The following is a 10,481-nucleotide window of genomic DNA, read 5'->3' as shown; positions in this document are numbered from 1 at the left end:
TAGTTTAGATATATTTTTAAGTGTGCAGCTAATTTTCTGCTATAAGCTTAAACGTTCACGGCCAAATCAGCCAAAATATGACCTGCAGCAACACAGGTGCCTGGTGCATGGATAGTTCTGTAAACGAGCGAAAATTAACGTCAGAATGGGTCTGAAACAGAGAGCGGAGCGGACGAAACTCAAAAACAGAGTAAAAGCAAAAAAATTACTCAGATAAACTATTCAGGTAAAATTTTATCAAAACTTTCTTATGGAAAATACTTTAAAGACGCAAATTGTTACTCAAAGTTTGTTACTTTTAATCTACTGTTTTGAGAGTTTTTTTCAGCATGGTAGAGAGATGAAGGGTTACTAATTTGAAGAGGCAGAAAAATGAGGATAAAGTTAACAAGGGAGAAGTGAAGACAAACATGAAGTGCTAAAAAGGGAGATATTAACATTCTAGTGTTTAAAGCTGTTGAACCACTAAGAAATCCCTGACTGGCCACACTTTGTGACTCCCAGCAACTTAAACAATAAAGTTTTACACTTTTCAACACAACCTTCAGTGTAAATATTAAGATTTTAAGTCAGATTTAACTTTGGCAGCAGTGAAAATTAGAGCTCATCCATCAGCAATGTTTGACTATTTGCATCTTTTTGTGAAACATTAAGCGGTTCAAAAAAACAAATCTCTTTGGTTTGCTGCTCTTTTCATCATGCAGATGCTCAGAAAATGTCTGTTTTTTTTTTTTTTCAGCAGAGAATCTGCTGTTGGTGCCACTAAAATAAATGTGCATTTGTTTGAAGCGGATGCGATAACAGAGGCACGTGGTTAAACTCTTCTGTGAGTTCAGGTTCATCACTCACAGTTTCAGCCGGATGACAGAAAAGGCCTCAGAAGACAAAAGCATGAATTTCACTTTCAAAAATATTTTTTCCCCTCCTAATAAAGTCCTTTTGGTTCTCATTTTCTTTCCTCGTGTTTCTTCATAACTGCTCTTTAGCCTTGGTCGGTCCAAATGGTCCAACCATCTTCATGGCGGCGTAGTTCTGGGGATTAAAACAGAACATTGTGTTAAATATGTATATATATTGATGTTTTTTTTTTTTTTTTTTACCTACGTCAGGTTCTCTGACGTTGGTTTTTAGCATGCTCTCTGCTCCTGTCAAAGGAAATAAATGTTCGGTGCCGGTGTAGGTACCAGATTGACTCGGGTCCTGCGCCTTCTGATGACATCGCTGTACATGGTTGGTTTAACGTTTGCTCAATTGCGCAAAATATTGTAATTGGTCTGGACAGATTACTAAAGTAATTATAGCGGGGTGTAGGTTTTATTCGAGAGCGGGATTGCGCATTGTAAACGGACAATTTTACGAAGAAATACGCCATGGTCCCTGCGCCTTCCGATGACGTCACATTAAGGCAACGCCACTCAAACAAACTACATTGAGCCCGTGGTCTGCATTTGTAACGAATCAATTTTATTAAGTTAATTTAGTGGTTTCTTTTTTCTGAAAAGCTTGAACAAATATCCAAGCCATTTTACAAAAAAAAAAAAAAAAAAAAAATTTGACAATTGGCTCAATGTTTGGAAGAATATTGTTAACAAAAATGGAAGGGCTAGCCAGACTAATTTATCCAGCATATATCTTAAATGTACCAAATACCACAATAAAAAAATAATCAAATTCATCACAATTTCATCTGGAATAATAAAAAAAAACGTGATCAGAAAGAACAACATCAGTACAAAAAGGAGGAATGAACGTTATTGATTTTAAAGTGATGAATGCCGTGATAAAATTAAATTTGGCTGCTGACTTTTATTAAAAATGAAATGAGTTTATGGTTTAGTTTCCCTTCAAAACTTAAGAAAAAAATGGGAGGAATTAAATTTCTCTAAGGTTGTAACTTTGATCCTGCAAAATTACCGATTAAATTGTCAGACTACCACACAAGTATTCCAAAATGATGTTAAAAGTTTTCATGCCTTGACTAATTTACGGGAAAATAACCGTAAGTTAACAAAATAAAATTGATTTGTAAATGGAGACCGCGGGCGCGATGTAGTTTGTTTGAGTTGAGTTGCCATATATGACGTCATCGAGAAGCGCAGAACCCAGCCCGGGTCGATCTGGTACCTACACCGGACGTGATCTCCGACCCACAGACGGACTGAAACTCACCGGGAAGGAGTACAGGAAGACACCCAGGAAGAGGAAGATGAGGAAGAGGATGATGAAAAGGATGATGAACCACTTGAATCGCCTCCAGACGATGAACTTGAGGGTCTTATAGGGGGAGGAGAACCACAGGAAGGACGTCTCGGGGCGCCTGTCGGGAGGAGGAAGAGGAGCGAGGGTGAGGAAGGTGGAGTTGTACGTTTCTCTGCGGGCGTTTGAACGTCTGAGCGACTCACTGAGGCTCCTCCAGGTGGGGGTTCATGTTGGGCTCGTCCCTGCCAACCCCGGCTGGCCTCTCCTCGTGTTCCTGCTCCGTCACGATCTCCAGAGACATCTCCACCTTGCCCTGAAACGCACAGGTTGCTCTTCAGACTCCTAAATACCCGGTTTGAACACATCGCAGCAGCAGCGTCTAGGTCTGTTCTCACAGCGACGATCTTCTCCCCGTTTTTCTCGCAGGTGCAGGGCCACCAGCCTTTGACCGTCTTCTGCTCGAACAGAGACACCAGCTTGTCCGTGGGCTGGTCCAGCGTCTGCAGGGTGCATTTCTCCGGAGACTTGGCCGGACGCAGCATGTGGTTCAGGTCCATCGCCACGTGGCCTAAACACACATTATGTTTTAGACCAGTGAGATCAAACGGGTCCAGATCTCCATGACCATGAAAACTCAAAGTAATTTTACCTCCACTGTCGGCAAAAACGAAAACTGGTCCAAACGGTGGAAAGACGACGCTAATCGGTCATACGGGTAACTCCCCTGGTGCTACTGTTAGTGTTTGGCCTGCTGAGTGTCTTTCTTATTACTACCACCAAGGCGTGGTCCCATCGTCTCTTATCAGTGAGAATGCAACACAGCATTCTCACTGATTGTTTTCCTGTTTTTCTTTATTATTATTATTCCGTCGGCGTCTAACTACTCCCGCATACTTCAACCGATTTCAACAATTTTGGTATCAAAATGTTCGGCTCGTTCCCGGCATGACTGCTATATCTCATGGTTATGCTAACCTTTACACTTTTTAAAATATTTCACTTTTTGTGCAATTTTTCGGCTGTTCCCGTTAAAATCAATGCAAATTGATACAAATTCCTTCCAATTCTTTCAATTCTTCCAATTCTTTTAATTGTTCTAATTCTTCAATTTTTTAAATTTTTTTGAAATTCTTCAAAATTTTCACATTGCTACACATTTTTTCACATTCTTCAAATTCCTTCAAATTTTTCAAATTCTTCTTTTTTCTAATTCTTCATTTATTTATTTTTATTCTTCAAATCCCTTAAAATTCTTTATTTTTTTCAAATTCTTTAAATCTGATTTCAATGTTTTTCCAGCTACCTTTTCTCTTCTACAGGGATCTTCTGCATCTTCTGCTCAAATCATTCTGCAGATTAGCATTCTCACTCGCTGTTACGCAGGAACAGCTTTTTCTAGTCTAAACACGCATTTATGTGAAAACAAACGTGGGAAAAACACAAATCACTTCTTGTAGGGTGTAAAGCATACAGTTCAAGGACTGAACGGGGTCATTTTTACCAGTGTTTCGCAGTCTTGTCCTCTCGTTCTCTATACTCAGTGACTGCCTGACCACCTAGCACCGAGAGTCCAACAACGCACAACGCAAAGCCACAATCTGACCACTGCATAGCCACCTGCGGTGCTGGTAATACTGTTGTCTGTGGACGGTGTCTTAGGCTACGTTCACACTGCAGGTCTTACTGCTCAATTCCGATTTTTTTTGAGAAATCAGATTTTTTTGCGTGTCCGTTCACATTTCCAAATATATGCGACTTGTATGTGATCTCCTGTGTGAACTTAATGCGCTCAACCTAAGTGTCCCGCATGCGCACTCGAGGACGCGATGACATCACACGTAGCAAAGCGTCCTCAGTGTTTGCGGAAGTAAACATAGATTATAATGCTGGCGCGCATTTTGCGGTCATTAATTTATTTTCTAACCGGAGCTTTCGCTCCATTGAATGCTCTCCTCATTGTAGTCCGCTATGGGTGTCGTCTTTCTTCCCGCTTCTGCATAGCAGGACGCAGAATAGTGACGTTTGTCGAGTATCAGTGACGTACAGGTTGGATTAATGCGACCCGGCCTTACAGACACAGGTCGCATTTGAAAAAGATCAGATACGTATCGGATTCAGGACCACATATCCAAGCGGCCTGGGTCGCATTTGAAAAAATCCGATCTGTGTTGTTCAGACTGTCATAAAAAGATCAGATACAGGTCGCATATAGGCAAAAAAAATCGGAACTGGGTCACTTCAGGCTGCAGTGGGAATGTAGCCTTTAGTCGCAGTTTGGAGCAGCTGACTGGTGCTCTGGCTACTGCCTGATCGACAGTAGGCCTTTTTTTTTTAAAATATCTGCTGCCTTTGGGCTGAATGTTTGCTACATATAATTCAACAACTCTTGTTCTAGACAGGCCAGCTGCTTGCTAACGGTCATTTATACACCCATCAATGGTCTGGATGCCTATCGGACCGGTTCCAGGGGTGCTCGAGCCTTTTGTTGCTTATATTTATTTTTTTAGAACAACCAAAAATATCTCTTTTCGTCATTCCTCAAGAGACATTCAGGTCTTTCTGGCAACGGCAACAAAAGCCAAAGCGGGACTGAAGTGAATAGACAAATCTAGCAGAACGGACTCTAGAGTGGATTCTGCAGGGGAATGACGTTAACTTAGAGGTCAGAGGCTCAGGTCCGAGCTTGCAAAGGTGGATTTTGTGTAACCCATGTTTAGGCTTTTACTTCTTAGTCCGTATGAAAAATTAATTGGCCCGTGGGTGATTTACAGATGATCTTGTGACGAAGGCTTAAATTTTTGTTGACACTAAGTACGGAGGGGGCTGCAGAAAGACCCAGACATGCACTGGAAGTGTTTTTCCAGAGCTAGCCCGAGCTCAGAAGCGTGTCTGCAGGAAAACGGCTCGAATCTGACCCTCACGCCGCGCAGGAAGATTAACCGTCAGCGGTCCGAGCCGACGAGCTGCAGACAGGCAGGCACGGAAAAAATGCTTTGAGGTGGCCACACACCCGCAGCCGGTATGAGGCGAGTAAAGCCGAGCGAGACGGTGACAGACAGGAACAGCTCTGGGTCTGGATTCCTCATCTTCTTCGTCGTATCGCGCCGCAGAGGGACGATCCGCAGCTCAGACCGCCGTCCTCCCCTTTTTTTTTTCCCGGGCAGGGAAACAAACTGAGGCGAGGCGGAGGGAGTGAAAAGGGGGGCCGTGAGTTATTTCAAGAGACTGGGTTGAGGCAGAGTCAGGGGTGAAGGAAAGGCAAAATTTTGACAGCTTGAGTTCAGCGGTGAAAAAAATAAAATCAGCCGCTCCCTCCTGTCCAAAAAGTGCCGACACAGTGGAAACGAAAGGGTGTTAATTCTAAAGATAAATGTTATCGCAGTGGTTTGTCCGTACATCGCACATATGGTTTCTCGGATAGGTTTACACCCTAATCCGCTGCCAGAAAGGAGGAAAATCTGTCTGAATGTCAAACTCAAATTGACTTAAGTGTCTGTCTTCCCCCAGAAGGGCCTAAGATGTGATTCTAATGCGCTTGGAGGAAAAAAAAATAATATGGATGCAGTTCCTTTTTTTTCAGGAGAAATAAAATTTCAGGAATGTAAGAAAACAAAAAAAACCCTCGCCAAGTGAAAGTGGGTGCTGTCGAAGTGATACGACCCTAAAAACCGACACACGTCTCGTGTAATGTAAATAAATGAGGCACCATCCAGAAGCTCTAATATTCCTCCTTTATAACCATCCATCGTTTGTCTTCCACTCATCCAAGATCAGATCGTGATCAGATGTCCAGCAGGGAAACCTACCTATCTATCTATCTATCTATCTATCTATCTATCTATCTATCTATCTATCTATCTATCTATCTATCTATCTATCTATCTGCAGGACTGTCTCAGAAAATTAGAATATTGTGATAAAGTTCTTTATTTTCTGTAATGCAATTAAAAAACATGAAATGTCATGCATTCTGGATTCATTACAAATCAACTGAAATATCCCAAGCCTTTTATTGTTTTAATATCGCTGATTATGGCGTACAGCTGACGAAAACTAAAAAATCCTATCTCAAAATATTAGAATATTTCCTCAGACCAAGTAAAAAAAAAAAAATTATAACAGCAAAACAAAATCAAACATTTGAAAATGTCCATTAATGCACTTAGTACTTGGTTGGGAATCGTTTTGCACAGATTACTGCATCAATGCGGCGTGGCATGGAGGCAATCAGCCTGTGGCATTGCTGAGGTGTTATGGATGCCCAGGATGCTTCAATAGCGGCCTTTAGCTCATTTGCATTGTTGGCTCTGGTGTCTTTCAGCTTCTTCTTCACAATACCCCACAAATTCTCTATGGGGTTCAGGTCAGGGGAATTGGCAGGCCAATCAAGGACAGTAATGCCATGGTCAGTACACCAGTTACTGGTGGTTTTGGCACTGTGGGCAGGTGCCAGATCTTGGATGTGCAGCGTTTCCTGCCACATTTCCCCCTTCCAACACACTTTTTGTGAATGTGCTTTGAAACTGCACTCTGTGAACAGCCTGCTCTTTGAGAAATTTCTTTTTGTGTCTTACCCTCCTGATGGAGGGTGTCAATGATGGTCTTCTGGACAGCAGTCAGATCAGCAGTCTTCCCCATACTTGTGATTTAGTTTACTAAACCAAGCTGAGTGTTTTTCAAGGCTCAGGAAACCCTTGCAGGTGTTTCAAGTTAATTAGAAGTGTTTAATTCAAGTGATTAGTTGAATAGCCTACTAGTATACTTTTTCACGATATTCTAATTTTCTGAGACAGTCCTGTATCTATCGAGGGCATGAAGAGTCACAGATTGCGGATCCCTGATCTTCAGGGATACTGCAAAGACGAACAGTCAAAGATCTCTCGATGCTTCGACCTTAACGTGGGAGTTTTCTACATTTTCCAGGGTTAAATTGTGCTTCTTCTCTAGACCCTGTAAACCGTGCGGGTAAAACACACGCATAAAGGAAGAGTGATTTAATATTTTGTTATACCGAGGTAGTCGTCAAAGGAGAACCTGTCGTTGTCCCAGATCTGAATGGTGAGTTTAGGAGCCAGCTTGGTTTCCGCTTTGTCGATGCTCCAGAAGTGTTCCTGCACAGAAATACAGAAAGCAACACATGGGTTTGTGATGGCGATGTTATATCTGTATTGTTCATGCATAAAACATGTACAAATGACGCATCACTAAGACAATTTGGTTTCATGTCTCTACTGCCATGCCATGCTTTTTATAACAACATGTGCATCTCACTAAGTTTTATTGTTTAATCTCTTTAAAACAAGAAGTACTACACGCATTGCGGCTTTTATTGCCGCTAAAAAAACGTGGAAACTGTAAAGAAAATCAGGTTACACTTTATTTGAAGGGGTGTACATAAGACTGACATCACACTGTCATAAACATGACATAACACCTGTTATGAACATAAATTACTCTTTATGAATGTTTAGGACTGTTGTCATTAATTGTCATTTGGTAAATTATGACACTATTAAAGCAAAGTTGACATTGTTTTAAATACCTTTGACAAGGTTAAATTTAGGGCTTGACTTGGGATTAGGTTAAGTTAAGGACTTGGGGTTTTGTTAAGTTAAGGGGTTGTCATAACAAAGACACTTTAAACAATGTCAACTTTGCTTTAATAGTGTCATAATTTACCGAATGACAATTAATGACAACAGTCCTAAACATTCATAAGGAGTCATTTATGTTCATAACAGGTGTTATGTCATGTTTATGACAGTGTAATGTCAGTCTTATGTACACCCCTTCAAATAAAGTGCTACCAAAAATCGTATTTAAACGTGCTATTGAATGTTCTCGGGTCAGAAACGGCAGTAAACGCGTTTTGTGCTCGGTTGCCGTGTTTGTCCTGCTGGTGCTGATGCTTTCTCTTGGTCCAACATCGTTTAACGAGGACGATTGTCTCGGGCCTGAGCAGAGCGGCATGGACAGGTCACGCCGTTTCTGTATGTGAGTGCACTAGCGCTGGTGAAGTCATCGCGCCAAGCTGCCAGACAGGATCTGATCCAGCCTCGTCTTCGTGCTAATCGGCTTCACCCAGTCGCAAAGGTCCCCTCTCCTTCCTTTTTCCAGTCGCTCCGCTCTTTTGTATCCACTTGTGACACCCTGCCGCCTGTCACGTTGATAAAAATATGGCTTTTCACACGTGAAGTTAAATGGATCCTCTGTGATTTGTAGCTAATGTCAGCCCGTCGCTGCTCCTAAATTTATTCAGGGTTTTCTTGCAAACCAAAGAGCAGCGCTTAGCAACCTCTCATTCTGACATATTGCTGTTAATTTTGAAACGTTCACTCACTCGCTACTTTGCAGCGGGCTCTTTATTTCATCATTTATAGCATAAACTGTTCAGACATGACAACAGAGGTGTCAAAAGTATTTACATCTATCAGTAGAAGTATAGATACTAGAGTTTAAAAATGCTTCTGTAGAAGTAGAAGCATCAACTCAGACCTTTTAGTCCCATTTCTATGATTGTATAGTATGATGTAAATATTAAAAAGAAATTGGGAATGGCTGTTTCACCCACATTTGTCTGTTTAAAACTAACCATTTAGTACAAAACAAACATATTAAAGGTCCATATAGTCCATCAGCATGAGTTTCATGGAGCATTTTTCTGATAAAATCTTTTTAAATCCTCTCTAAAAACACATTTCTTTTCCCTGGCTTTTAATCAAGTCTAGGTGGACATTTGGCAAATTATATTTTATTTTAACATTTATTTTACTTAAATTGAAACATTTATCCTATTATATTTTATCAGCATTCAATTTTTCTTTTTACATTGTGTTTATGTATTTTAGCATTCAGTTTTTATCTTTTATCTGTACAGCACTTTGGTCAACCCCGGTTGTTTTTAAATGTGCTTTATAAATAAAATTTGAGTTGAGTTGAGTTGATTTGTGGTTGCCTACAAGTATTGGTGCAAAAAGTTAAACTTCAGAGACATTTATCAATAATACTTTACTTGTTATTATTGTAATGTAAATAAACATCCAAGCGTAGCTACAGGAATTGCAGAGTGCCACAGATATAATAACAAAACTGGACATGAAAATGAGTGCATTGCCTTTTAATAACAATTACCCTTGTAAGGTTATCTGTATGCAGTATACAGTGTTGTCAAAATCAACAATTAATCCTAGTGGTTAATCAGAAAAAGGATTAAAAAAAAAGTTTAATAACAAATTATCCTAAAAATGCTATGTTTTTTTTACATTTTGTTGTTCTTCTTAAGATTTAGTTGGGGGCGTTTGGCAGAACAGCCTCCAACCACAATCAAAATCACTCATTTATCTGATTTTTATTTATTTTTTTGTTTTTATTGACAAGCCAGAACCAAAACAAGCTGAAATGAAATAGAGGTAATGAGACTATTTTCAAAATGTAATAATAATTGCATGAAAATGTAAGGAGTGAAAGTATAAAGTAGGCAAAAAAAATTACTCCTCCAAAGTATAAATAACCATAATTTCTACTTAAGTAAGGTAACAAAGTATTTGCACTTAGTTACTTAACACCTCTGCATGATAACAAATGATTTAAAAACAGATTTAGAACACAACAGAAGGCAGGTATTTATCTAAAATAAAACAATACCGTAAAACAATGTTTTTCTTGCTCTGGACACATGGTTGGCTAATTTGAGTGAAGCTTGGGGTGAGATTTGGCAACGCTTTGCTGCCTGGGTGGGGATGGTTGGTGGAGGGCTTTAATGATGCAGGAACACAGGGCTATTTAAATAAAACTGGTTTTGAAAACAAAAAAAGTTAAACAAGCATTTGTGTTTGACCTTAAAGAAGTAAGTCCATTTGTGAGGAGAACAGACATTTTCTCACTAACAATGGATGGTCTAATCTTTAAGGTGCTGTCCTCCACACACTCGTCACTTACTGAGTGTGCTGCTACTTATTTGTACGGTATCTCCATGAAGTACGCAGGGACAAGATGATTTTGCACACAAGAAAAGGTAGCAATCCACTAACCACTAGGCTCTACACAGTTGTGAATCACTTCATATTTAACAAGTTGTATTTTTTTTAGAAACCTTATCAATATCTTTCAAACTACATGTGTAAATATTGGTATATGGTATTTTAAAGTTTCCTAGAACAATGTAACTTTTGTATATTGTTGTTTTAGTGTGAAGGAGCACTTTTTTCCTGTTGTTTTTTTGACCAAGCTCCAATATCCAGGACAACTCGAATGCAGCATTAGAGTCAAGCTAACAAACAGTC

At 40.0% G+C, this 10,481-nt stretch overlaps 1 protein-coding gene across 10 annotated transcripts in view; it reads right to left on the bottom strand.

Annotated features, from left to right (window-relative positions):
- Window positions 1-636: 636 nt before the first annotated feature.
- Window positions 637-10,481, bottom strand: part of dysf (dysferlin, limb girdle muscular dystrophy 2B (autosomal recessive)) — a 107,686-nt gene continuing 97,841 nt past the window's right edge. For all 10 annotated transcript variants that reach the window (XM_036146653.1, XM_036146655.1, XM_036146659.1 and 7 more), the window contains 5 exons: window positions 7,211-7,310; window positions 2,595-2,767; window positions 2,403-2,512; window positions 2,170-2,317; window positions 637-1,032 (listed from right to left, as the gene is read on the bottom strand). In XM_036146653.1, the coding sequence (XP_036002546.1) occupies window positions 970-1,032; window positions 2,170-2,317; window positions 2,403-2,512; window positions 2,595-2,767; window positions 7,211-7,310 (594 nt within the window). In that variant the 3' untranslated portion in view covers window positions 637-969. The remainder of the gene's footprint in view (window positions 1,033-2,169; window positions 2,318-2,402; window positions 2,513-2,594; window positions 2,768-7,210; window positions 7,311-10,481) is intronic.

The sequence above is a fragment of the Fundulus heteroclitus genome, chromosome 14 (assembly GCF_011125445.2).
Source record: "Fundulus heteroclitus isolate FHET01 chromosome 14, MU-UCD_Fhet_4.1, whole genome shotgun sequence".
NCBI classification, from domain to species: domain Eukaryota; kingdom Metazoa; phylum Chordata; class Actinopteri; order Cyprinodontiformes; family Fundulidae; genus Fundulus; species Fundulus heteroclitus.
Note: the sequence above shows the minus strand (reverse complement) of the source record. Positions and strands in the feature narration are given on the sequence as shown.